The sequence below is a fragment of the Trichoderma harzianum genome, assembly GCF_003025095.1.
Source record: "Trichoderma harzianum CBS 226.95 unplaced genomic scaffold M431scaffold_44, whole genome shotgun sequence".
NCBI classification, from domain to species: domain Eukaryota; kingdom Fungi; phylum Ascomycota; class Sordariomycetes; order Hypocreales; family Hypocreaceae; genus Trichoderma; species Trichoderma harzianum.
The window spans coordinates 4,895-31,275 of NW_020209292.1; the positions used below are offsets into that span (position 1 = coordinate 4,895).

A 26,381-nucleotide genomic window follows, 5' to 3' on the forward strand; every position below is an offset into this window, starting at 1 on the left:
TTAGTAGTCTATTATTCTTATATTAGAATAATATAGCTTAGTTATTCCTTTCTAGAAGGAATAATACTATGTAGTTGTTCTTTCCTTCTAATTAGCTAGAATGGTCTAATAGATATTCCGGAATACCTGTTTTATAATATTATAAAAGGTTAGGTTGTAATATAATGCCCCCTCTTATTAGTCTTGCCTTTAAGATCTAAAATAGGGCTTAGCTACTTAATCTAGGTAGTAGTATATAACGTAGGTAAAGAGTTTCCCTCCTTTATAATTATAGCACTATATTTAATCTTATACCTATTTATAAAAAACGTAAAACTATTTCTTTTACTAAACAGGTACTTACTTTAGGTTTATTTACTAATATACCTTATACTTAATATTATTATACTAAATTACTATATATTATATTAGAAGCGTTTTCTTACTGTAGTAACTATATAAAAACATAGAAATTATATAATAGTATTTTAGTAATAAGTTCTCGTAGGTATTTATAGTTTTATTAATAAGTATATTTTAATAGTTTTTAGTAAAAAAAGTATTAGCTTAATATTAAGTATTAAAGCGTTAGAAAGAAAAGATTAGCAAGTAGGTTAAGTCTTTTAATACTTAAATACTTAAGCTTTAGACTTAGCTAGCTAAGGCTTTAAGTTATTTATTATATATTTAAAAAATATATAAAAAAGCTAAGGAGTAGGGTAAAAAGTTATTTTATTAAGGTATAAAGGAAAAGGATACTAAGGTAGCTGTAGAGTAGGCAGTAGTATAAGATCTATAATAGTTAAGGGTTTTTAATAATATTAATTAGTCTTCCTTAGGCGTTAGTTTAAAGTTTATAAATTTAAGTTTTTTTATATTAGTAAAAGAAACTTATATACCTTTTTCTTTTTCTTAGGTAGTTTTATTTATTAAGTAGCTGGCATTAAGAGTTTTAAATATAATCCTAAGTTTTTTTAAAGGTTTTAAATTAGTTTTATTATATTAAAGCTTTTAATAAGTTCCTAGGTATTATAAATTAGGTTATATCTTTTTTATTTAACTTAGTATTTAATTCTATTATTTTCTTTTAGATTTTTTTATACTACTAAGATTTTTTTAACTTTCTATTTTTCTTTATCTTTAATAATAATAATTTTATTTAAAATTAGTCTTCCTATTACTTTATTAATTTATACTTTTTCTAAAAGTAATATATAAAATATAAAGTATTTTAGCTATATACCTTTTAGTATTTTTAATTTATAATTAATATTACTGATTTTCTTTAAAATTTTAAATAGGCTGATTTTCTTAAAATTAAGCTTATTATTTAGTTAGTTTATTTTAATATTTAGTATTTTATAGCTTTATATATATTAAAGTAGGTAAACTATATTCCCCTCCTAAAGGTTTAGTCCCTACGATGGTAAGGCTCTGATTAACTCTAGTAGAGTTGATTTAAATAACCCTTGTATGACCCACTAGGCTAGGGGTAGAGTTGATTTGGAAGACTGGGGTAGAGTTGGTTTGAAAACGAGCTAAAGAGACTCAACAATCCCTTGTATCATGAGATCTACATTGCGAATGGCGGGCGCAACCCTGAGAAGCGGGTGTCTCTGGCAGTGGCGGCCTTGTCTGAGACCAATGAAGAATGTCTACGGACCATGGCTAGAGTTATAGAAGAGCAGAGAATGGGCTGGATGCAGCACATTTATTGGGAAGACCTTGACATATCATTGGACCGACTCAATCGACACGTTACTTGTGATAGAGATAATGCAATGTATGTATAATAGTGTTATGTAAATTAAAAAAAAATATCCACTGTCTACTGTAGAATTTTATCTTTGGCGACACACTAATGCGAGATGATCGATGCTTTTGCAGCACATCCAAGATGTGCAACGTCCGACCTCTAGGTGCAGCAGCACCATGGCAGATTCGGCGGAAAATTTTATATGGCAGATTTATAGGCGCTAGCAAGACAATGGGTAGCCGGCAATTATACAAGGGTAGTTAGTATATGCTTATTTCCCATACCATGGATCCTGGATAAGCCTTACGATTTTCTACACTATCACAGCCTTATTCACACTGCAAAACTTGTCGAGTGCCCTGCATGCCCTCGAAAATTAATTGCCGTTTACTAACTGCCGTAAACAATAGAAGTGTAACCACACACACACACACAATTTATTACGCCCGGTGGAGTCTCCTCCAATAGGGCAACTATCAATCTGTGTTATATAAATGGCCCTCAAGTTATGACTTTTCCTCATAGTAGCGGATATATTGGCACAATCTAGTTCCGGCTCTTCTTTGTTGATGTCCAATCTCTACACGGTTTCTCACTCATTAGGTATTAATTATCCGCAGGCTAGCTTGGAGTTATTTCTCCAAGTGTTCAACGTCCTATCTACAGCAGCTGAAGCGACGCCAGCTTGAAACAGCATGAGGTGAAATAAAAGGTGTCGGTTGAAGGTGATGGGAGTTAGTTATCAAGACGGGCTGTGGCCATTACAAACCGTATTGTTGCTCGTACAGCGCTCATATTTGGCTCCCACTTGGGCCCGTCTGACGGCGATTTTCCTCCCAAGTAGAACGAGAGGTTTCCTCGTAGTGTATCCGTACACCGGGTCATTACTTCTCTGTACTCGGTTGCTGCATCTGGCTGGGCCAGAACGCTGCGTTCTTTCCATGGAAGTTCGTCGTAAAGCAGCCGAGTGTGATTTCCAGGCAATGCCGCGTCTATCCTCTTGGCGTGTTTACCGACTTTCTCCGGTATACATCGTTCCGCTTCCAACTTTTGTTTTTGAATATTCAGCGTTGTAGACCGCATTCTAGGAAATTGTCGTTGTGGCGTAGCGCAGTCCTTGGTCGCCTCGCGTGTCTCAGTCTTGGCTGCCATCAGCCCTGAAATCGGCGCACTAATGCCGTTGGCTACACGACCACATTCAAGAGCGGATTTTCTTCCAAAGCTAGGCCTGCGGTGACATATTGGAGCAACAAAAGTCATACCAGACTTATACCAGAGCGATAACATCACATATTACTTTTTACTGAGGAGGCTGTTGGTGTGCTTGATGAGGAATCGGCCAGCTCATTCACTCGTTTAACTTGCCAGACCCTGCTAAGCCACTACCAAGGCTAAATGGCCTAAGAGACACCCTCACTTAGCACTACAACAGGAAGCTGCTTGTAGGCACTGCCGTCTTCATTCTACTAGCTTTGAGGTTCTTTCACGGCATCTAAAGAAGAAGCATCCGGAACAGATCAAATCTGCCCGCAAAGGCCGCTGGCTACGGGATCACATCAACGAACAGCTTTTATTCCAAGGCTAGAGCATAGGGATAAGATTAAACAGCGCTCATCTAAAGGCAGCTGGCTGCAGGATCACATTCATGAGCAGCTCCAGCTCCAGAGTTGGCTCGCCAGTGATATCTTGCACTCATGTCTGGTAAAGGCAAGCTCGCAGCCAGGGCAGTTGACTATACCAGGCTGCATAGCCCCGGCTGGGGTGGCCTCTGCCCTTGTTCGGTATCGTGTTAAGGAACTCTATGCCCAAGAGCTGAAGCACTTATTTGCGATAGTAAACATACAACCGCGGGCCAGCAGACCAGCGACGCATCAGCTGCATCGGCGGCCCTTATGTCGACCTGGTTGCGGCGCACAGGTTGGGCCGATCTCTTTAAGGGTGCGCGCTGCGATCACCTGATTGCGCTCTCGGCCCTTCCCTGCTCCCACCCTGGCCCCCTCCAGCTGGCGATGCACAGTGGGAGAGCGCTCCTTAGCTGTAGCGCAGATGAGGACAGGCTCAGGCTGATGGTGGCCGCTGTTGACCGGCTGCTCGATCGCTGAGAGTTTGTTGAAAATTTATATAGCCCCACAACATGACATGGGGTAGAGTTCGTTGAAAAAGAAGAGTGAATAGTAAAATAGTATGTAGTTATATAAGTTAAATAAGTAGTAAAATATTATGAAGTGTAATTTTTAAGTAATAGAATTTTAAAAAAAAATTAAGATACAATATTTATTAGTAGAATTTTGAGATTTTTTATTATTAAGTTACAAGTGGGGCCACCCAGCCGTATATAAAAGCAAATGCGAGGGTAAAAGCCAGAGATAGTAAAAGCCAGAGCAGGGGTTAAAAAGTAAGCAACAGTATAAACGGCAAATATAAAAGAAGAATAATAGGCGATGTATTACTCCGTATAGTTGTAGTTAAACCCAACTAAAGGACTAGAGTATGCCATCTGTAAAAGGGTTTTTAATTAAGTGTTGCGTTAGGTTACCGTTCCTAGTGTTAACATATAGCATGAAGCCATTCATATACGATAGTACTCCGTTCAATGCCATAAAACAGCATATCGCTGTAGAACATCAAGAATCCGCGAATTTGAGCAGAATAAAGACGAGCATTCTTGCAGCTATCAATTTTTGATATAATTGAACTATCGCAAGCCTTCCTTATTTCCTACAGTAGCATGGTCCCTGAACCAGAAGGACCCACGTACACTCTGAGTAGAACAAGTGGATTTGCCAGATCATGTGACTGACTCCACGCGGAACCCTCGACGCGTTGAAATAGCCCCGCAAAGATAACACGCGGGTGAGGTGCACGCAGAGCCTCCACCGTGAACTTGCCGTCCACAATTACCAGACAGTAAGCAACTTGTCTTTCGTCAGTCCGAGTTGCATCACAACTGATCTATCATGGGTAAGTCCAGAGATAACTCAAGGCGGAGCAGCCTCGGGGAGGACGCAGAAGGTAAACAGAATTTGCTTTACGTCATCTTGGAGGAAGGCTCGCCGATATTCCTTTCTCGGAAAGTCAGATGGAGTGGGATTTTTATCTCGGCCCCAGGCCCAGATATTAACCTCAACGCTAGCCGCGGAAGGGCTTTAGAAAAGCTGAAGATGAGTGTCCATATGCTTATTGATCCTAATCCCGGCAAGGTGCCTCACCTTATTCCGGCATACAGCAAGGAAAGTATCGCAATAGCCGAAGCAAGGCGACGAAAGAAAACGACTCGCGGAAAGCGTCAGCCCAGAATCGCAGTGATCGACGTCAACAAAATTCACAGCAAGGCTAAGCACCGCCATTTGCGTAGCCTTGCTAGACAGTTCGGCATTTCGATTCCGCGTCAGAACTGGGATATTTCCGAGTACCAATACGTGTTCAGCCATTACATACCATTTTGTGCGGTGCAGGACGTTTATCGCGTGTAGTGACTGTATGTTTAGGCAGTCTGTTGGGTAGTATGAGGGAGTTGTTGAAGGGCGGAGACAGGCTATCTACTGATGGATGTTGAGATGAGGATGGGTCGGCCGGCATTTGAGTTTGGTGGGGATTTCGTTGGGAGGAACAGAAATGAGAGGTATCCAAACGCTGCCGAGATTTCTTTCGGTCTCATGGGATATGTTTGCTTTTTTGCACTCGTTTGAAACCGGGAGTATAATAAGAAGCAATATTTCGCGCGGGAAGAACTTTTATAGTAGCCGTGATGATCCCGACCGTGGATTGCGATTGCCGTCATGCAGAAACAGCACCAAAACATCATGACGAACCGTCCAGACAACCCTATCATTTGCCACATAACCCTCCTTCCACCAGACGGTCCTACTGTAGTACTGCCAATTCTCAGCCATGAAGTGTCTGGTGCAATCCAAATTCTAGCCAACCTGTATTAGTCAACGTCCCAAATGGCAGCCCCGTAGCCTTTCGTCATGGGTACCGTATGCTGTCGTGTGCCTTATTCGGCCAATTGTACTCCACTCGTCTCGACTTCACGCCGTCCGATTGTCCTCTTTTCCTCTTCCTCATAGGTTCTCGGGTGATAATGTCACCTTCAGGTACTCGAAATATGTATCGCGCCGTTCCTTTTCCGCCCCCACAAAGCTCCTCCATTTGACTTTCAGGTGCTGAAAGAATTGATCTCCGACACCATAAACGATTGTCGGGTAGGACAGATGAAGTACCCGAGCCAACTGTTCAGAACATAAGCGCCGTACCTATTGCGTTCCGGGCTAATTCATCAAAAGGTCACACGGCGGTGTAGTCCCAAATGGGGCATTGCCCTACGATACGCTTAGTTTGTTTTCAAGCTCCCTCTCGGTTAAGTTTATATCATGTCATGCTCTTATATAGGCTCCGGAGCATAATGCGGCAACTACTCCCCCAGATACTCGGAGCAGCGCTAACGACTGGGAGATTCTGCGTAGAGGAAGAGCGTCGTTGTGATAAAGAAAGGACTAAGACTGGATATTAATACTAAAGGAAGATGTAATTACGCAATCTAACTAAGAACCTGGATACTATGCAAACATCAGAAACATCATACGGATGCTATTCGTCGGCATGTTACACTATTCGTCTAGTGCCCGCTCGGGATAGCGGTAGTAGCAAGGACTGTTAGTGAGGCTTCACCTAGGCCTTTCGCGATGCGAAGCCTTTGCTAGCCCTGTAATTTTGTTCCCCGAGCCATCTGGCGACGCTGTTCCTTCCTCACCCGTCTACGATTTACCTGCTCTGACGTTCTCAAGAGGACTTTGTGGACAGACCAAACATGGTTTCTGAAATGATCTAAATGCTTAGATGTTTCATTCCTACATTTTGGATGTTTATAAAAAAGCGCTTCCCCGCGCTGTGCGGAAGCTTCCTGGTCTGTCGGGTGCTTGTCGTCGAAGTGATCATTCCGTATGGTCGGGCGACACCATTGAAACGTTCGCTCTGCGGCTGTTAACCGCTCGTCACCGATGCAATCCGGACAATGACTTGCATCCATAAGAAGAGGAAAGGAATCGGGCTTGTACCGGGTTTCGAAGCCAAGAGACTCCTCCTTGATAAATTGCTCGGTGGGGGGTGGACTGGAGGCCGTGACCGAGTTTGGCTGACTTTGCCGGTGTCCCTATTATTGCAAAGTGCAACCATAAGGTCTACTACCTCTATTCTATTGCGTAATATCTGTTCTTCCGTCAAGTCCTTGGGCTGGTAGCAGAGAAATTCGGCAAGTTTAGCACGATCATAGATGGTCAGGTCAATAACGGGATCTTCATACCGCTCTTTCAACTCCCCGCGAGCTTGAGCCTCAATCTCCCAAGTTGGGCGGTTGTAGAAGTAGTACTCGCGGTAGTCCTTGAACGAATCTCTTCTCACGCTCTGCCCTTTTGGTCCTAATCTTTTCTGCGAGCTTGCGTATCTTTTCCTCCTTCTCGCAGCCGGCAATTCGACACTGCCCCCGCTTTAGAAGCGCACGCTCGCCTTCTAACTCTGTGATCTTTGGATCGGGTGGTACCTGCGCCCATACTTCCTCTGGTACTATATCCCGTGTGGCCCGAGGTCTCTCATGGAGCTGACGTGTGCAAACATCCGGAATAACCAATCCTGCTTCTCCTCCTCTAGAAACGCATTCTGGAGGTCAAACTTTGCAATCTCATTCAAATATGGGCTAAAAAAAGGTAGAAAACTTAGAATCATGCGGCATCATTTAATCACGAACTGAATCCGGCGCGTCATCTGACCGCAGAATCTAATCAGCACAAGCCAACTGAAGAAGATGAGGGACATGAAAGGAGGAATGAGGAAAGACAGGAATGCCCCACCATTGGCAGCGTTAGCAGCACCTCTGCGAGCAAATCTTGGAGTCCACGCCTTCTCATGCCCGGAGTCGAGACTCTGCCGGCCCTTGTCGTAATTGAGCTTGGAATATGCCATCGCCTCGTTGGTGTGGAGATCACCGCTTCGAATGCGGCAAAACATTGGCACCTTGAGCATCTCTTCTTTCCATCGCAGCGGTGTGCAGTCTGTCGGGCCCCAGACTTGTGATCCAAAGACCAGGATGCGCTAATCAGGCTCGGCGCTCGTCGAAGGCGTGATCATGCAATGCAAGGGCGAGCATGACTGTAATGGGACAAAATATTAACTTTTCTCTGAGTGAAGAAAAATATTGTTCTGCGATGCATCAGTTAGCTTGTACTATTCACATTGGGAAGAGATTGGAACCGTGCGGCTTGGATTTGTCGTCAGCTCCCTTGTGGTGAATGAACTTAATTGCCATGGTCAAGACGGGCAGTCCTGTGACAGGATGGTGTACAAGCATCATCAGAATATCTTCATAACAAAGAGCCTTGGGCTAACCGTGCTTTGTTGTCTCCATGGAGAGTAGCTCCTTTATCTTCCACGACTCCTCGTCCAGGGTATCCGTTACGTCGTCCGAGTTATCGTCGGCTGAGTCGACGACTTTTTGCAAGAATAACTTTTTGAAGGAGCCATCTTTTGGCTTCTTTCTTTCACCGTCTACTAGTTCGGCGGGTCGGGCCCTGGTAGAGCACAGAATCTGGTAGCAACCAGCCAGGTGAATGCGATATTGCTCGAGGTCAAACGTTCCAGCGTCGTCAGCAATATTGAAAGTCAAAATAACTCGCAGGCTGTCGACATTGAGAACAGCTTTGCAATCAATATTCGGGGCACGGAGGCCCAATTTGTCTGAGTTTTCGAGGTCAATAGTGTCGAGTAATTTGGTGAGCTCTGCTCTTTCAGATAATGGAAAGCCGTGGTATGCCAGGTTGGTCAGCCGCTCTCTCACGACAAAAATAGTGCGCTTGCATCTCTGACGACAGCAGATTAAGGCATGATTAGAAAGGTCCGCGAACAGGTCCAAAAGTTTGAGGTATTCAAAAAAGTTCATGGCAGTTCATATCATTAAGTGGACAGCTACCTAGCGATCGACGCTCACGGCAGCCAGAACATGGACTACATCTACTGCTACTACTATAGGTGGAGCCCCTTTTCTTCGCAGGAGACACGAGACGCGTGCACGGACAAAAAGTGTATGATGCTGTGTGTGCCATAAATATGCTACAAAGAGACAAGTGCACTGTAAGTGGGTGGGGCCCTAGGAATCACTAACTTTTGACCGATTTGGATGGGGCAGTAGGTAATCACGAAACCTGAATCTCTGAAATTGATGGTTTGTTCTTTTCGATGTATGTCATGGTTTTATCCCTTTTGGCTCACTTCTCCCTTCAAGCTTCGTTCGCTTCGCCTCAAATACATCCAAAATATCTTCCTCCCAGTCTCTCTTCCTCGTCCTCCCCCGTCTCGGTTCATCTTCAGCAAGACTCGTCTGGGAATTATCACCATAGCCACTATCCACATCTGATCCCAATCCCACAGCATAACCATCCTCCGGCCCATCGCCCGCAGCCTTGGATCTCTTCCTCGGACTCTCACTCCTCGACCTGCTTGCATTCCAAATCGCATGACATTTCTCCGCACTCGCAAACCCAACATCGTGTCGTTTCTTTTCATGATCCCAGGTCATAATATACCGCCCTTTATCCGAGTCGAGAAAATCTTTAAATATTGAGGGTGAGAAGATGGTATAGGCGAAGCGGGCGAAAAGAAGATCGATGGATAGTGTTGACGGCAGGGCGTGGATGGCTCTGTTGTGGAAGCGTCGTGGGAGATCACCACTTGGAGTCGAGTTGAAGACGTGGCCGACTATGTGAATAGGAGAGTTGGTCTGAGGAGAGTTGTATGAGGATTCTAAACTTCGTACTGGAAGTTGTGAGTCGGGTGATGAGGCGCTTCTCTCAGCATCGTCCTGAAGCTGTTCCGCATTGGTCTCTCGGGCCTCTCCCACATGCTTCTCTTTCGCTTCTCGAGAAATCACCTTCTTAGGCACAAAAGCAAAATGTCTCTCATCAAAAATCTTATGGATATCACAGCGCAGCGGTAATAAATTCGCCAGTGCATCAATTTGATCCGTTGAAAAAAGACTTGTCCTAGAATATCTATCATCGCATCAGCACACATATGCATAAACATAGTCATACTCTAACACACATGTCGTTTACGCTATCTTCTCTTACTTTTTCATCAAGTTCTGCGTCCACCATAAAGATTGCTGCAACAGTACAAGATGCGCTTGTTCCACGACATCGCCGCAGTTACTCATCACGCAGCGAGGGCTTCCGTTGGCGCGGTACTGGGAATAAAGCCTTTTCCAAATGGGTGGAAGATTATCGTGTGGAAAGCGCCAGTCTTTGAAGCGAGGAATTATAGGGTACTGATCGGTCGACGGATCATTAGACGAGGGAAGACAGAAATAGTAGCGCCCATAACTAAGGACTCTATTTGGCGGATGAATCTTTTTTTTTCCGTGGGGATCTTCGGAGAAATACCCGTCCCAGGTATTACCAGCGATTATAGCGCAAGCTATATGGGCTGTGTCGTAGTCAACCCCAGACCCGCCGTCATCAAAAGCTTCAAAGGAAATGAGGACATCAAAATCCGGATCGCCGCCTGAAGAGTAGTATCCAGGGTGGATTATTCTTACTTGACGACCAAATGAGTCTTGAACGTTAGGAAGAAGACGTGACTCGTCAATTGTGTCGTAGGTATCCGCCATATTGCGATGATGATAAGATATTACGATGGACGCTTTGTTTACATCGGTGGAGTCGTCGTGTTTGTTTGGGTTGACGGAATCGGATTAACTGATTCCGTTACTTAGTCTGTTGAGCCATATGTAGCCGTTCAAAGCCGATGCAATGGTATTGGTTATGGTTACTGAGTGGGTCTTGGTTTCTCGAACAATTGTTACTAGCCACCTTGCTCTACTGTACAGCCAAGTTCAGGTTCAGCGTCCGCATTGTTGCTAATAGCAGATTTCCAGATTAGGCATGTGGGGCTGTCGCACAGTATCGTTATGTAAATATATCCCCTAACAACAGCCACAATCGGCTGACCTAAACTTCTGCCTAAGGCAACGCAATGCACCCATAGTCCACTGTCCACAAGTGGCTCACGTTTCATCTCCTTTGTTTCTCACCACAGCCCAACTTCTGAAGCCATGGCTCCTCGTCTTGATAAGCATATGCATAAGCTGATTCTAGCTAAAATCCGCGGAGGAGATTCGAACGAAAAATAGCCGAAGACATATCCAGTCCAGACCGCATCGTCACTCCCCGTGCCATCCGTAGAATCCGATCGACGTACACTCGATATAGGACAGCGACCACTCCAGCGAAGCGTACTGGTCCGGATCCCAAGATAACTCCGTTGATGCTAGATGCACTGTATATGCAGATTGCGAAAGAACAGTATATGACTCGGCAGGAAATGTCGACGTTTCTCTATAAAAAATACAACACGGAGGTATCTGTGACTTGTATTACCCGGGCGCTACAGGCCTGTCAAATAACGTGGAAAACGATGCGACACGTAGCTCTTCAACAGTTACCGCAACTTCGTCACTTTTATCAGTATCTGCTCAAAATAGCTGGAGTAAAAGCAACTTATTGTGTGTTTGTTGACGAATTCGGTATTAATCTATTTGATGCGCTGCGAACGAAAGGATAGGCTAAGGTAGGAATTACACCCATCCTAAGAGCTAAGTTCTAAAAAGAGATAAGAGTCCAAATCCTTTTAGCATATACACTTAAAGGCATTAAATTATCGCGCGTTTTCACTGGAACAACAGATAAGGAATTGTTTAAAGACTTCATTAAGTAGTTATTACATCCCTGTAGAAGATGGCCAGAGCCGGAGTCTGTGATTATTATGGACAATGCTTCGTTTCACTTTTCAGATAAAATCGAACATATGTGCAAGAGAGCTGGCGTACGGCTATTTATGATGGCCCCATATACCCCTCGAATAAATCTAATAGAGGAGCATTTTGGAGTACTTAAGACAGTTGCTAAATCCAAACTTAGGGAGTACGTAGATCTCAGGAGGAGGAGCTTTGAGGACTATGTTAAGGCGTGTATTAAAGCCCTTAGCAATAGAGGTGATATTGCAGAGGGGCATTTTCGCAATGCGGGATTCTATATAGAACGGCCTTCCGAACAGACTTCATAGGTTATAGTGCAGCCTCTATTTTATTTAACCATTTGGAACATGGCGACCCGGCCTTACAGTCTTCCTTCACCAGCAGACGCGGGTGGGCGCTAGAGTAGCGGAGCCGGGCTATCTATTTTACCGCTAAAGACACACACGCGTTGTTTATTTAACGTCTCGAAACCCGCGGCAACTATTCTCAAACAGTAACTACTTCGTATGCCTCTATCCACACCATGCCTCTGCTTAACCTCCCTAGCGGAATTCTCCATAGAATTGTGGAGAGGCTTGAAACTAAAAGGGACACAAACTCCTTTGCGAATACGAATCGCCTCCTTCGAGATGTTGTTCACACTCGGCTGTACAGTCGTGCAGCATACGGCCCGCCTCCGACACTTATATCCGCTAATATTCCCGTGGAGAATTCTGAATTTGTTAATCGGCCGGATGTAATGCAATGGCTGCGTCATGGGCTCTCGGGCGGTAGTTGGTTGGCGCTTGCTGGGTTGGGTGGCATTGGGTCTGTTGTCATCAACAATCTCTAGTTTCATTTGGAGCTAACTGAGCTAGCAAAACCGAAATTGCAGTTCAATATGCTAATGAAGTTCGTCGGTCGTCTTCAAAGACTCATATCTTCTGGGTAGACGTTAGTCTCTTCGTCGAATCATATTCAGCAATCGCCAGTTCCCTGCAAATACCACGTTACCAAAATCGCCATGTCGTACGCCTTGTTTTCAACTGGTTATTAGATGCAGCGAACGGGCCATGGGTGATGATTCTCGATGGGGCAGACAACTGGAACGATGTAAATCGTATGAAGCCGTTCTTGCCACGATGTGACCATGGCTCCGTTCTTGTTACAACACGCAATTTGGACATAGCAGAAAAACTAGCTGGTCGAGAAAACTTCCATTTGCTACCAGAGATGACCCAAAGCGAGGCGATAGAGCTTCTTCAACTACGCCTCAGTCCACGTTACGATGGTGAGAATGACAGGAGGGTGGAGCTTATCAATGCCCTTGGTAATATACCCTTAGCGATTGTGCAGGCGACCACGGATATCGAGGCTAAGTTCCCCCGCTTAACAATTTCTAAAATCGTCGAAAATCTAAGGCAGGGCAATAAACAAACTTACAAACTCTTGTGCATTAACAACTTTTATATTTCAAGTCGGCCTTTACAACGCGACCATTCAGCTGCAAAAATTTGGCAGTCCGTCTTCGATCTCATTTATCATGAGAATATGGAAGCTGCTAAATTCTTATCTATCATTGGGAGGAACAGTTCCTCGAAGATATCGAAGAAGTCGTTAAGCAGCGTCGTGGACAATTTGGATGAGTACATCAAAGTCTTGCGAGACTATTTGCTAGTAACAGAAGAGCCTGAGGAGGATTTGATCACAATGCTTCCAGTAGTGCAGCTTTGCGTCCGTCAGTGGTCAAAAAAGTTGACATTCGATGACGATATGCGTGGTTAACTACAGAGGTCAGAGTCGGATAATTAGAGAAGGATCTTATTACCGTTATCTCTTATGATCAAGGTATTTTTACTTTGGTATTGCGAAGCTGTGTTGCTGGGGCCTTTGACTCGACACTTAGGAAAGTTGGGGTCCAGCTGGCGCTTTTTACACAAAAATTTGGGGCTAGAGCTCCTCTCAACATGGTACGACACAACATCTTATGGTCGCAACGAGAGGTACGTACTCCGGATTAGGAGCAGACTGATCAGCCGATCAGAAAAGATCGACTGTCGGCCAGAAGCGACCTTGATGTAAGTCGACACGAGTCGACCTGAGAAAACCGACTGGATATATCAGACTCAGTTAAAACAATCACCTAGATAACTTTGATAGCCAGTCATAACATAGCGATAGGATTGATCATTGCTTCAACCTGCTAGCTACGTGGTAAGATTGCCTGTTGCACCCTACCTACTCTACCACCATAATCCCTTCTAGTTACTACAAAGAACCTGCTCTGGGCGTATGCTCTTAACCCTTTTCCAGCTTTCAGCATTTATAGAAGTAAACGCTGGTACTTATTGAGTATTTCTAACACAAAGTACCTGTATAGATGTGATGAAGGTATGTATATATGCACGGAAGAATATATCTCTACCTTACTCTGGAGAAAGTTCATCTAACCACTTTTTAATCCGACCTACAAATTGGAGAGCAATGCCTGGCATTACCCCACAGGTAGCTAACATCTTAGCTTCCACAGCCTGCGCTTCATACAATCGCCCAAGATGATAACCTTTGTCAAAGCAATCTGACTTGCTAATCGGTAGGAAGCTTGCCATGAAGTATTGGGCACTTAGCTGCAGAGCCAATCACAGTACGATTTTGGGGCATGGGGAACTTCAGCCTAGCCGGTTCTGCCAGACAAACAGCTTTTTGTGGGTTTCCACTCATGCATCCCCTGTCCTGATGACCGGGGCATATATGAATTGTGGTTGACAATGGATCAGATGCTTTTCGCTTCAGCTGCTTACGCGCTTTTTCTTCCTCGTCATGCTTATATATCAATTCACGAATTCGCTCAGGTCGTCATGCGTCTCAAGCTTATTTCCTGCCTCCGCACAATCAACGAGTTATTCCATGGTATTAGAATCTAGTTTATAGTGCTTCTTATTGCCTGGCTTCCGCCAGCAAGAGAATCCTCGATTCGGGCAGACGGCGCTAGAGCACTCAAATATTTCGTAGACGTCCTTCCAAACAGGGCGCACGCCAGAGGCTTCCTGTTGAGCTATGAGCTTATCGCGTGCGGCAAGCTGTTTGTTAGTAGCTCCTCGGCCGGTTATTCCACTTTTATTGGTGGTGTCGAGCTGAGTTTCCTTGTAAATAAACCAGATTTCAACGGTGAGATTATTACCCAGATGGCTCCAAGATTGCAGTTTATTTTCCACAAGATTCCAATCAATATGAAGTGCGCTGAAGCGTTTGTGGAAGTCACGTTGAGACCGTTTTGAAGTTGATACTATTATTCTTGTGTCGTCGGGTTTGAATTGTGGATCGGGTGCTTTCTCTTCCACGACGTCGAGAAGTTCAGGCTTCAAGGTCTTGTCCCAAAATGTACCGGACGGAATATTTACGTCTTCTACTGTGTCAACTGTGAGCGTCATCATTCTCCCTTTGCGTAACTGTAGTTTCCAAACAATCGTATAAGTAAAAGATAAGTAGGAAGACCCCAAACCACTTGATTCAGGATCCTGCGCTGCTTCTGTCCTCGGTTGGCGAATTGGGTCAGCCAAGGTCCACCCCTGACAGTCAACTGTTGCAGATTGTGGAGTGCCATAATCAAGGTCGAAGTTGCCATCCGAAAAAATAGTATCAGATGTAGATATTTCAGTGTCGATGATTGGCATGAAGAATATGGAAAGATAAGCCAGAATGCTGAGAATGCAACTTCAGGTCCTGCTGCTGCCCCTAGGGTTTGCCCAGAGGACACGCGTCCACTACCCCTTCAGTGTTTCAGGTCTATCACGTGACTCACCGGTCTAAAGCAGAGTTGTAAATGAAAGTCAATATACCGACTCCAAGCCAGTATCTGAAGCTTCGACGTGTAATATGAATGCAAGAGAGAGAGGCTTGCAGTTTCATAGATATTGGCATACATCACATTTATATTACCTGGTGCCTCAAGTTTTAATACTCAGTTGCCACTGGCGAAACTTGTCATATGTCTGTTAAGGCAAGACACAGTGTGAAAAACAACAAGACTATTTAGTCATTTTAGCTAAAAGTGGCTGATCTAAAAAAATTTATGTTTAATAAGTGGACGCTGAACCTGGACTTAGCTGTAGAACTTTTACCAACTCTAACGACAAGAGATAGGGCTGGTCTACGATCTATGGAGTTCTACGTGTGCAATATAACCCAGTCGCATCGGAAACCAGGCCAGCAAGCACGATACTTCCAAGATAAGATCTTTGTAATAATTTCTTTTTCTTTTGCATCGAAATACCTACACAAAGAGGATTTAAAATCTCTAACTTATCCCTATAAAATTGCGTATATAAATCAGTCGGAAGGATCGAAGATACCTACAAATCGGCTATTTCGAACTGGATGTGGTTGCCTGGCTTCCCAAAGTCTTGTGGAATGTGCCGTGGTCCTGTTCAATTCATGCCATAAGTCAATCCCTCTATCGCTGCGCCGTAGCCCATCATTTCTTGCTGTACCACCTGTATCAGCTTCTGTACCACCAGCTAAGAGGTAACATCGACCCTCAATCTCTGAGAGCCGGTCGACGAGTACACGACAGATATGTCGCCAATCGACAACTTCATAAATGGGTAGAAACCACGAGGTTCTTCTAAATAGCATGTTGAGCTGCTTGAAAACTGGGATAAGGTATGCTCGGGCCTAATGCTCGCGGCAGTTTGTCGAGTCTTCATATTTCTCCAGATGTTTGAACCACGACTTGTGCCAATCTTTCAACTCACAGCGCTGAGATTGTCCCATCAGAATATTGAGAGAAGGTAGTTGATGCTGTGGTTGAAAGCATAACCTTAGTAGGACGTCCAAGAAGCCCCCAAGACGCTCGGTGTTCTCAGCAGACATACATTCTGTCGTACGAAGTGTGTGGGCTACAAACCGCTCTTTAGGTGCGTCATCATCCCACTCGTTATTCAGTCTACCACAGGCCTCGCAAATTAATTTAAAGAGGTTGTCGCGCCTATGTGGGTTATCCTGTTGATAATTCACTGCACAGCTGGGGTGCATCGAGTAAACAATTTGCGTGTGTTGATAACGATTAGGGTGTTCCTGGATACGGATCGTAAGCTCAGCTTTGGCTTCCTACTTTGTGTTAGTTCTTTCATGGACGCCATCACCACCACCCCAAAAGAGAAGGCGAATTACTCACAGGACTCCGTCACCAGAACCACAACCACCGGTTATATCCCCGTCGCCTTATACCGGGTCTATTCTACGAGATAGCCAGAGAAATTGTTTACCCAGCCGTAAGCTTGCCAAGCCCCTATTCGGTAGTCTTAGCAAATTGTTATCTATTGATGTAGTTAAGGAGCGATGCGCTATTATAAAGTTGCTTAATAAGTATAAAGCTGATAAGTAGTATACGTTAGCTATTGATTTCCGGTTGATGAATATACTTAAAACGATTGAGTAGTAGAGGACTATAGGCTGCTAGCTATACTTTGCTAGTATTAGAAAATTAGAGCTGGATTATAATATAAATTTATATATAAGAGAAGTAAATTATAAAAGGGCGAAATTAATTCTCCGTTAGCTAGAAAGCTTAGATATATTAAGGTTGTTTTTTTATAGTTAAGGGTGTTATAATATATACGCACCCTTTTATTTTTATAGCGAAGTTATTATTAATTATTATACAGAGATAGTAAGGTTTTTAGGTACTAGGGATTACTGGATAAAGTATCTTAATTTAAAGGCGGGCCTAGATAGCTACTGCAAAAATAAGCCTATAATCTGATAAGTTATTGCGGTCCTTTATATATATAATAACCAGTTTGTTTGTTTGTTTGTTTTATTATTAACGACCATAAGTATCTAGTTAACTAGATACACAAATCCTCATCTGGGCAATAGGTCGGTAGGAGCCAGTTTCCGTCTTAATCACCTCCACGTGGTCTTGTTCCTTCGAGACCGGCCTAGCTAGACAGCAAGCTTATCAACTAATAGCCGGAGGTGTTGACCCCTGTTCGCTACGTTTCAGTGTGATAAAGGAAAGATACAGAATTTTTATACTAGCAAGCTAGTATAAGGGAAAAAACCCCTCTCTACAAGGGGAAAAACCTAGTGTGTCGTCGTAGGCTAGCTAGCCTATAGCTGCTGCGGGACCTAGAGGGGTCTTCAGCGTTGTGTCTTTACAAGCCGGGGGGCTTGCTTATTGGTTGGTTGTGTCTTGGGAAAAATTAGCTGGAAAAGGGTGCCTCGGCCGGATTCGAACCGACTGCCTTATGCGATGAACGCGCATAGAGCCTGCCAGGCGCTTAGCCACTGCGTCACGAGGGCTATAATAACCAGTTCCTTACGAAGCTTATTCTAAAAATAGCTTCTAATTAAGGTAGCGCTAATCTTAGCGCTAATACGGAAGCTTATGCGTGGTTTAAGCAGCAGATACTATTAGGAGAATTATAGTTCCCTAACCTCCTTCTCGTATTTGAGACTCTCGTTCTTACGTTCTATTTCCGCCAAAATCGAAAACGCCAAAGCGCCAGAACTCTGCGGATTTCCTCGTCAGCCAGCGGGGCTTGCCCCTATGGAGCCGGAGCGTAACTCCATGGGCACGCTGCGGTGGGATAACGCTGAAGAAGTAAGTTACTGGGAAGCCTTAATTAAGTGGTGGGTTGGAAAATGCAGCTTTTGTGCTAGGAGAGGCCTTCGGAGTGCTGGCATTCAGCACAAGCTACGACAGTGTAAGAGAGCCGTGAAGACTCAGGCAGCAGAAGATCACCTTTGGGCTCTTCGTGGAGACCGCACTTATTTTCGTCAGCATCTGTTAGACGCACAAGAGCATCGACAAGAGTTAATCAAGGATACTTGTGATCACCCTCGACCAACTTTAAACCACATCGATGCAAGGATGAATAATTAGAGTTATAGCCCCTAGTCTCCAAAGCAAGGCTACTAGGTCGATGGCAAGCTTTGTACCGGTTCCTGTCACTAGAAACGGCGTATCCATTGGAATTGAAGTGATAATGCTGGTGAGACACTAATGCCCCCGGACCAGTAGCTGGGCCCTCATGCATTCTTTAGGGTAAGCCGCGGGATGTAAAACTAGCCAGGGTTTAGATTTTAATTAGGAATGTATGGAGGAATGTGATACAACCCAGATATGTGGACACTTAGATAGGATGGCATTTACTCTGTCTACAAATGATTTTCACCCCGCTATTCATAATTCCGACTCGTCCACTGCTTATCTGCCAATCATTCTCGACTTCTAGGTGGAAAAAGTCCAACGTCACATATCTAGAGCAGTGGTCGCGTACTGCCCTTAAAGAATTCTAAAGGAATAAAGGAGGAGCAAGCAAGCTGACAGTTGCTTTCCAGTAGATTCTCCGTTTGGACAATTTACAAACCACCCCCTCCCTACTGCGGACACCTAGTAAGCCCGTCGTCTGCGTCTGCAGAAGCAAAGATAAATACTTTTGCCGCACTTCAATCTCTTGGACTTTTTTTATCACCCGGAATCTCGCAACAATTCCTCTCCGGCATCTCTATGACCTTGTGTTAGAACTTCAAACTATGCCATCCAGTATCATAGCCGAGGTCACCCGCCTGGATCTCAAAGATCTCCGTGCTCCTTTGGCGTCAATCACTGACGTCAAGCCCCTATCCTCCTATAATTGGATTGAGGCTCCCACACCCACCATTGCTGTCCCAGGTAGCCCGCCTCTTTGGTCTCCTCTCAGAGGTTCTAGACGGCTGCGAAAGGACTCTGGTCTTGTCTACATCGCCCAAAATGCAGCTCGCCATCCGGACAGTCCACTCGAACCTTTGTTTCGCGCCGTATATATAACAAATCCAACGTTTGACATCCGTTTAATTGATGTGGTAACCGACCGGAACAACGTCCGCAAGCTCCTGTCATTCATCAACCCCGGCTCGCTACAAGATGGACTTCAAACATTCACCATCCACATTGAAGTCACAAAAAATACAGCAATCTTTTGCCGTGAAGAGACCACCACCCAAGAATATATCGGGCCGCATGAATTCAGAGGCTTTGGTCACGAGTTTGAGAAAGCGTACACAACTAACCAGATTGATGGTAGCACGGGACATCATAGAGTAATATCATACCGCTTTGGCGATTTGAACTTCATCGTCCGCCATGAAACGGACGGATATGTCGCTGATACAATGCCCCATAGCCAAGAGCCGGGAGATACCAACCTCTCAAACATACTAGCATCATTATCCTTATCACCGTCTAAGGGCCTAGCTGATATCACCCCTACGGGATCTAAGTTGACCATCCGGAAAGAAGGCCTGGTGGTACCGCCCGAATTGATCCTTGAAATCAAAACACGTGCCTCCCATAAGCCTCTTCGTATTCACGAGCTTTTCAACAACTCTTAATAGACAGCAATGATGCTACAATAATATCGGCAATGCTTTAGTTTCCCTGTGATATACATGGCTAAGAGAAATCTGAATCTGGGATTCTGGAGGACGAAGATGCGACTGACTATCTTAGAATTTACAATGAAGAACGACATAAGAGCTTATATTTAGATAGGTTTTATAAAGCTGGATATGAACCGATGTCCTGCATCAGCAAACAACCGACTCTACGCTCTGTGCCCTCCCATGATGTTTCCCAAACCATTGAACATTGCACACATAGTTCCAGGCAATGCGGGATGTCATGCTTTTCGTAGAACTTGCACATCCTTTCTTGGTTACAGGCAATCATGTCAAGTGTATAGCCCTTGGCTATGGTCAGCTCTTCAACCAAATCGTAATAAGCCTTCTGTTCACTGCTTCTTGATTGACTTCGCTGCCACACACTATAAGCAGAGATGACATCTTCTCTAGGTATATCAAAAGAGAAGAGTGGCGATGCTGGAAAAACCATTTTGGGGGTAGAAGGGGTAGAAGGGGTAGCAACTGAAACACTATGGGCACATTGTTGGCATGGAAGAATGGTTAACGAACCACTAGAGTCATCGGTGGTCTACGTCGGGTCAGGGCCAGGTCGGGTGCTCGAGAAAACTTGGGCGATTTTTCCTTCATCTCAAAACACAAAAAGGGAATTTCAGAAACCACAACACCATAAAAATAAGCAATATATATATCAATCGATTCCTTACATTTATCTGGATTTAATTAAATTTTTTATTTATATATATCCTTAATCAATATTGATAGATATGTGGAAATCAAGGTTATCCCCACTTTCTACTTAATTTAGTAAAGCGTATCACAGGTACGTACCGTGAGAACATCCTTGTTTAGAGCGATTTCATTGGCTGATAAAACGGTCGGACCCCCTGTCAGAACTTCTGTGCTAGTCTTCTTTAAGTAAAAATAGGTTTAGCTGCAACTCCAGTTCACCAATATGCTAGTACAAGCAGCAAGCAGTTCAGTTTTGAAAGCGCCTTTAATGATGGCCTGGTTGACTTATAGATAAAGGGCCTCTTATAGTATATACCCGCTGAAAGAACCGCGGGAAGGCTTTGGGTTAATAAGTCAATTAGCGATAGATCGCTCGTGCTGCAGCAGCCTGTTAGATCATAGCCGTAATACAGCATAAGCGAGAGGAAGACAGAGGAAGCGAGATGCAGTAATGATTCCATTTTTTAACAGCTAGGGAATGCATCGAACGCACTGTACACACCTTTGAACTGGCCTGATGAATTTCACAAGTAATAAAGGATACCTAGCCCGTCTGACTGCACGAAAGCAAGTTAGGTTAGCTCCGGCAGAGTTACCACTCTTCGTCAATCCAAGAACCTAGAACTGTATAAAAAATCTATTCCACAACACTCACCTAAACGACTCATATAGCTAGTTGTCAACAGAGTGGCAATATCGAATAAAAGCTCATACTTATTATTTTCCTTACGCACTTACAGTCGCACAGATTAAAGATTACTCGCTCTCTCCGCAGCATAAGCCGACACCAGGTGGAATCCTACCCTATACCAAGAGATTAAGACCAGGATGTCATAGCCCATATTATTCTTTCCCTTTTCCCTCTCATCTCTTTTCTTTTCTTTCTTCTTCCCTCTTTCTTTCATCCCTTTCGTTTTTTCTTTTCTATATATAAGAATTTGTATCTACAGGTACAATGCCTCGGCCAAGCCAACAGCTCTCTGCCGAAGAACACCGCAAGCTCGAGAGACAACGCTCTCAAAAGCGCCGTAAAACATTATTACAAAAGCAACGAGTGGCTACTATAGAAGAAGCTACCCATACGCCTTATGTTCGAGTCATAGAACGAATAACACAAACGCAGCCTCTTGATGATCCTGCTATCATTAATTCCCCTTCACCGCTAGTTCCCAACCAAAGAGAGAAAGGTTCCTCCATTTACCCTTTTATACTATTAATAATAGATAATAAGTAGTTAGTAATCATTACTTACATAAGTAAATAGCTAGAGCTGTACGCCCTATTGCCCCAGCTATAGCGAGGTCTTTGCCAACTCTATCCCATAAAGGCAACGAAGATGATGAGCTTGATCGGGAACGAGCACTGGGTGCTGCTCGGTCTCGGCGATACTACGAACGGCAGCGACAGATTCGGCAGCAGCAGCGGCAGAAGCAGCCAGAAGAGCAGCAGCCAGATGAACAGTTACCAGATGAGCTGCAGCCAGATGAGCAGTCGAGCTACGATATCCTGACGACAGCACCCTTAGATTCTAGCAATATTAGTGATGCTCTAGATGAACCTTTCATACCAGCAAGCCTCAGAGGTAGCGAAAACATTTTCGCCAGCCATTCGCCCCGGCCTTCCCTCACGCCTCTAACTTCAGCCATACAACAACCGCCAATACCACAAACAGCCGCCCAACGTACTAGTAACGCCCTCCAATTACAAAAGACACCCGCCGGCCCTAGTTTTATCAACCAACAAGCCAGAGTTTACCAACAAGTCTTCAAGGATTGCTTTCACACCCAATGCAGCTGCCAGCCAAGCTCTACAGCCAGCCATCAGAGTGACAATAGTGATGGCGCCAATAGCAGTGGTGAAAACTCTACAGCCTCCCTCCGCGAGCTAGCTGCTCAATTTAAGACTGAACTTCCCGATCTGTATACTATACTCCAACCACATGTCTTCAGTAACACTGACAACACTACCGCCAACACTACTTACCCGCAGTCTTACTTTTCCCGATGCAAGAAGCTCCTCACACCGCCGTCGCGCCCGCAACGACTCTCAATATACAAAGACGAACAAACCATCTTACAGCACGCCCACGATTCTGTTAAGATCAGCCGCTTATGGGATGTTGATAGCGTTTGGTTAGGCGCGACAGCTCTCGAAGCCATTCGCCCAACCTACAAATTTACAATCTCATTCTTACCACCTTTCAGTCGATCTATAACAGGGAATCAAGCCATCCAACCGCACGGAGTCAATCTGGGTAGTACAAGAAATATATTTCTCGGTTCAGCCACTGGCGTAGACTTCAGCCTCTCTGTCTTTGTCTTCTTCCCCGAAACCAACTCACCATCCGCTCCCATGTTTAAACATGGCCAAACGCGCAAGGCCATTACCGCCCTGTCGCTTGATCGACAGCGAGACTTGGTAGACCAGGCAATTCTCCCAGCTATTCGCAAGACCGTGCCTGCAATCTAGCGCCAGGAGCTCCCTCAGTCCTTCGATATAGCCAACGCCAAGTCAAAATCATATCAAGAAAAACCGGCATCACAACGCTGGAGGGGAGAAGACGAGTCTCGCGCACTACACCTCCGATATACGCTTCCCGGCTCCTGTCTAGCGGCGTTCTGGCGAGAGTTTACAAGCCGCTGCAACGAGATCCGTATACCACGCCACGGCCAGGCCGGAAACAATAGTACTCCCGCTACATTCGCCTATTTTCGCAACCCTCAGCTTCTCTTCCAGGCACATGACCTTAAAAACCAGTTTGCGCACCCTATGGCCCAAGGCGCCATTCAATCCTTTATAGAAACTATTTTTACATTGGTCAACCCTGAGTTTCTTGATCTTCGCTCTTGCTGGCTGGATATCGGCTTCCGAGACATGCCAGCCGGCCGCAACGCTGATAGGACGGAGATCCCGCTTACCCTCCTTTGGAAACAGCAGTACAATAAGCAGTACCACTCCCATATTACGGCTGTTTCTCCCAGTATCTCTTTAAAGCCCATATATTACCGGCTCCATCACATCCGTGATGCGGAAGGCTACTCAGCTGAGGCCCAGCCGCCACAGAAAGGCCAGCGGGCCTCTTCCCGGTATCCGGGGCATCCTGGTTCCCACACCCTTGGGATTGTCCACGGCAAATCATATAGCTGCAGCAAGGAGCTGTTCTCAACCATGTACAGCGGCTACCGGACGTTCAGTACATCGAGCATTGCTTCCCTTGCCCTAACCGAAACCATGGCCAACACCCTGTATGCGGATGCACAGCAGAAATCTCGAGCCCCAAACCACTCTGCTCCCTCCTCCAAGAACTTAGAAGCTGCCTGGGACGCCAACAAGAGGCATCTTCTTGCCGTGGCTAGCCACCAGCATCCCACGAGTTACGCCGCGCGAAAGGAGATTACTTTCCGATTTAATGTTATTCTTACAATGTTCTCTCGGGGAAGCTTCGATCCTGTGGCCTATCCGTATATGGGTGCCGTGGAGAGCGCTGTAAGGGGTCCTCAATCGCCTCGGGACGAATAGCACTACCCATTCTGGATTATCCCCACGGTTGATCTCATCAGCTTCATAACCATGCAAGCATGCCGCTTTATCCTGCCCGTCGACCAGCTTTTCTACCAGGCGCGCCTCCTCAACCAAAGTAAGGCGGCAGGTGATTCCACCTTACGCGCAGCCACCTACGCTCAAGTTATGGCAGGTTTCTACACCGCACAGCTCATGCTAAGGCTGCTTGCGCTCTCTCTCCACGACAGCGCCCACGAGGGCTTGAGTTACGATAAGTGGATTTGGCTATCCAGCTGGAAAACACAGAAGATTGAGAACGGCCAGCGGGTTGTATATACGCGGAAGGGCTTGGGCTTAAGTCAAGCCATTGAGCGAATGGGGACGCTCTGGTTTGAGGCTCGGCACTTCTACTGGCCCGGTGGCCACATTGCTATAGCGGAGCTTATGCGACTTTACATCCCTCGAAGCCCACTACAGGCTCGCTGGTCACATCAGGCCAGCATCCAAGCTGGCTCAGCCAGATCAATCTCTCCCGCTTACTTTATTACGCTCTGGATGGACGAGGCTAAAGAGGCCAGTCTCGCTGGCGACGTATCTCTTGTCACTAGGCTGTATGAGCGTGCGATCACTCTTACAGCGGAGGAAGTTGGCCGTTCATACAGCCAGCACCTCCTTGCCAAACTGCAGTTCTTCTGGACCCGTCTTAGGCGAGCCGTGGAAGATCTTCCTCTTAAGCTTCCCCGGCTAGAAAAGATTAGCAGGGACGTCATGCAGCCCAGGGGCAAGATACTTACGGCCGAGGTTCTCCTCGAGGTTTACCAAGAGGCATGGAACTATTACTACCCAGCCTCCAGTACGACTAGCTTGGCAGAGAGTTCTCCAAGCCTGCAACCTCTACCGGAAGCGATACCTTGCTGGATTGGGACTAAGGATGTTAACCCACAGAAGTGGTCTGACTTCGTCTTCGCCAAGCTCTTCGTTACAGGGTCTAAATCAACATGGCATAATGCTCCGTTCTTAGCCCTCTATAGAGAGCTCAGGCAGGTATTTCTCGCTAGCTACTCCAGTGAAGGCGCGCAGGAGAGATGGGACAATAGCTTTCAGTTCCGAATTGGGCGGTATATCATGGTCATGTTCAACGGTGATAAGAGTAAAGAGGCAAACACGTCCAATCGGATGAGAGCATACCCAACGCTCTTCTCCCTTCAATACTGGGCGCCTTACATGTTTTCCTCACAGCGGAGATTTACTAAACCCCTCCACCAATGCGAGCTATATCTCGGAGAAAGCGCATATAAAGATACCCCTATCTATGCTGGACCCCGCCAACTATCCCAGATAGACCGCTTCCTTCAAGCCTTATGGATAACAAATGTTATTGGGAACTCGCTCCAAAGCCGATATGTCTTCAAATATGATGACAGCAATAAGGCTATCTGCTATAGAGCTATCCAAAAGCTTTATTTCCTAATTGGGAAAGTTTGGGAGGTGGAAAGTGCTGTAGTGGTTGATGACAACGCACTGCTCTATAACAAGCGTTTTATTAACCCTTTCGACTTTACCTATGACCATCAGGCCAATAGCAGGGCTACTACAAACTTCAGCTACTACTATATATTTAACACCTCAAACTAGAAGCTAAAAATAGTATAAAATAAGTAAGAATTAAATTTAAGGATATTTCAAGGCTTACATATTATCTCACATACTAGTTAACGTATTTCTATTCTTCATTGCTGTGAAATTTGCACTTTAATTCGTTAACCTCGTCGTCGATGATAAATATACTAGCCAATCAGATTTTAGCAGTCAAAGCTAAACTCTTTTGAATTTCGCGGTCAACTAACCCCATTTAGGAATCTAGCACCCACCTCATACGCTAATAGATAACCTAGCCAATTAGAGGCCAGGTCTTAGCAGTCTTACATACACCCCTATTTACAGCATATCACAAGCTCTCTTATATATTCTTCAGGTAAAAAACCAAAAAAGCCTTATTTTCTATATTTCCTGCCTTTCAACCTGCAGACTAGAAGAACCATCTGCCTTCCCCACCTATAGATGAACATATTATCTGCTTTTCTAACCTATACATTGAAAAGGCCCCTCTTCCTCTTTAATCTCTGGATTAACACTCTCTGCGCCTCCTCTTCTTCCTATTCTACAGCTTCTATCAACTCTTTATTCTACCTATATACTTCTATCTGAAAACCCGATTTCACCAGT

General features: G+C 45.0%; 11 protein-coding genes across 11 annotated transcripts; 5 read left to right on the plus strand and 6 right to left on the minus strand.

The window, feature by feature from the left end:
• Nucleotides 1-2,470: 2,470 nt before the first annotated feature.
• On the minus strand, nucleotides 2,471-2,995 carry M431DRAFT_102124 (hypothetical protein; the record flags this gene model as incomplete). Its single annotated transcript, XM_024911392.1, has 1 exon — nucleotides 2,471-2,995. The coding sequence occupies one exon, from the start codon at nucleotides 2,993-2,995 to the stop codon at nucleotides 2,471-2,473; it is 525 nt and encodes a 174-aa protein (XP_024767172.1).
• Nucleotides 2,996-4,661: 1,666 nt separating this feature from the next.
• On the plus strand, nucleotides 4,662-5,551 carry M431DRAFT_514349 (hypothetical protein). The gene has a single exon (XM_024920213.1). It carries the CDS (start codon nucleotides 4,693-4,695, stop codon nucleotides 5,206-5,208), a length of 516 nt encoding a protein of 171 aa, XP_024767173.1. The 5' UTR covers nucleotides 4,662-4,692; the 3' UTR covers nucleotides 5,209-5,551.
• Nucleotides 5,552-6,515: 964 nt separating this feature from the next.
• Nucleotides 6,516-6,731, minus strand: M431DRAFT_48485 (hypothetical protein; the record flags this gene model as incomplete). Its single annotated transcript, XM_024916231.1, has 1 exon — nucleotides 6,516-6,731. A coding segment is annotated over one exon (216 nt), but the record flags the coding sequence as incomplete, so codon positions are not given.
• A 1,201-nt stretch (nucleotides 6,732-7,932) lies between these two features.
• Nucleotides 7,933-8,817, minus strand: M431DRAFT_396645 (hypothetical protein). The gene has a single exon (XM_024914835.1). The coding sequence runs from the start codon at nucleotides 8,664-8,666 to the stop codon at nucleotides 8,112-8,114; it is 555 nt and encodes a 184-aa protein (XP_024767175.1). The 5' UTR covers nucleotides 8,667-8,817; the 3' UTR covers nucleotides 7,933-8,111.
• Nucleotides 8,818-8,928: 111 nt separating this feature from the next.
• M431DRAFT_514351 (hypothetical protein) lies at nucleotides 8,929-10,397 on the minus strand. Its single transcript, XM_024920214.1, has 2 exons — nucleotides 9,853-10,397; nucleotides 8,929-9,774 (listed from the first exon to the last, which is right to left on the minus strand). The coding sequence occupies exons 1-2, from the start codon at nucleotides 10,389-10,391 to the stop codon at nucleotides 8,970-8,972; spliced, it is 1,344 nt and encodes a 447-aa protein (XP_024767176.1). The 5' UTR covers nucleotides 10,392-10,397; the 3' UTR covers nucleotides 8,929-8,969.
• Nucleotides 10,398-10,814: 417 nt separating this feature from the next.
• M431DRAFT_551777 (hypothetical protein) lies at nucleotides 10,815-11,824 on the plus strand. The gene has a single exon (XM_024921353.1). It carries the CDS (start codon nucleotides 11,048-11,050, stop codon nucleotides 11,342-11,344), a length of 297 nt encoding a protein of 98 aa, XP_024767177.1. The 5' UTR covers nucleotides 10,815-11,047; the 3' UTR covers nucleotides 11,345-11,824.
• A 236-nt stretch (nucleotides 11,825-12,060) lies between these two features.
• Nucleotides 12,061-13,301, plus strand: M431DRAFT_11691 (hypothetical protein; the record flags this gene model as incomplete). Its single annotated transcript, XM_024911982.1, has 2 exons — nucleotides 12,061-12,344; nucleotides 12,395-13,301. The coding sequence occupies 2 exons, from the start codon at nucleotides 12,061-12,063 to the stop codon at nucleotides 13,299-13,301; spliced, it is 1,191 nt and encodes a 396-aa protein (XP_024767178.1).
• A 1,115-nt stretch (nucleotides 13,302-14,416) lies between these two features.
• On the minus strand, nucleotides 14,417-14,947 carry M431DRAFT_102125 (hypothetical protein; the record flags this gene model as incomplete). Its single annotated transcript, XM_024911393.1, has 1 exon — nucleotides 14,417-14,947. The coding sequence occupies one exon, from the start codon at nucleotides 14,945-14,947 to the stop codon at nucleotides 14,417-14,419; it is 531 nt and encodes a 176-aa protein (XP_024767179.1).
• Nucleotides 14,948-19,058: 4,111 nt separating this feature from the next.
• Nucleotides 19,059-19,895, plus strand: M431DRAFT_102129 (hypothetical protein; the record flags this gene model as incomplete). The annotated part of the gene is made up of 1 exon (XM_024911395.1): nucleotides 19,059-19,895. One exon carries the CDS (start codon nucleotides 19,059-19,061, stop codon nucleotides 19,893-19,895), a length of 837 nt encoding a protein of 278 aa, XP_024767180.1.
• Nucleotides 19,896-19,977: 82 nt separating this feature from the next.
• M431DRAFT_396743 (hypothetical protein) lies at nucleotides 19,978-20,618 on the minus strand. Its single transcript, XM_024914836.1, has one exon. It carries the CDS (start codon nucleotides 20,392-20,394, stop codon nucleotides 20,059-20,061), a length of 336 nt encoding a protein of 111 aa, XP_024767181.1. The 5' UTR covers nucleotides 20,395-20,618; the 3' UTR covers nucleotides 19,978-20,058.
• Nucleotides 20,619-21,609: 991 nt separating this feature from the next.
• On the plus strand, nucleotides 21,610-25,790 carry M431DRAFT_488536 (hypothetical protein; the record flags this gene model as incomplete). The annotated part of the gene is made up of 4 exons (XM_024916567.1): nucleotides 21,610-21,841; nucleotides 21,919-23,072; nucleotides 23,124-24,140; nucleotides 24,174-25,790. 4 exons carry the CDS (start codon nucleotides 21,610-21,612, stop codon nucleotides 25,788-25,790), a joined length of 4,020 nt encoding a protein of 1,339 aa, XP_024767182.1.
• Nucleotides 25,791-26,381: the final 591 nt, after the last annotated feature.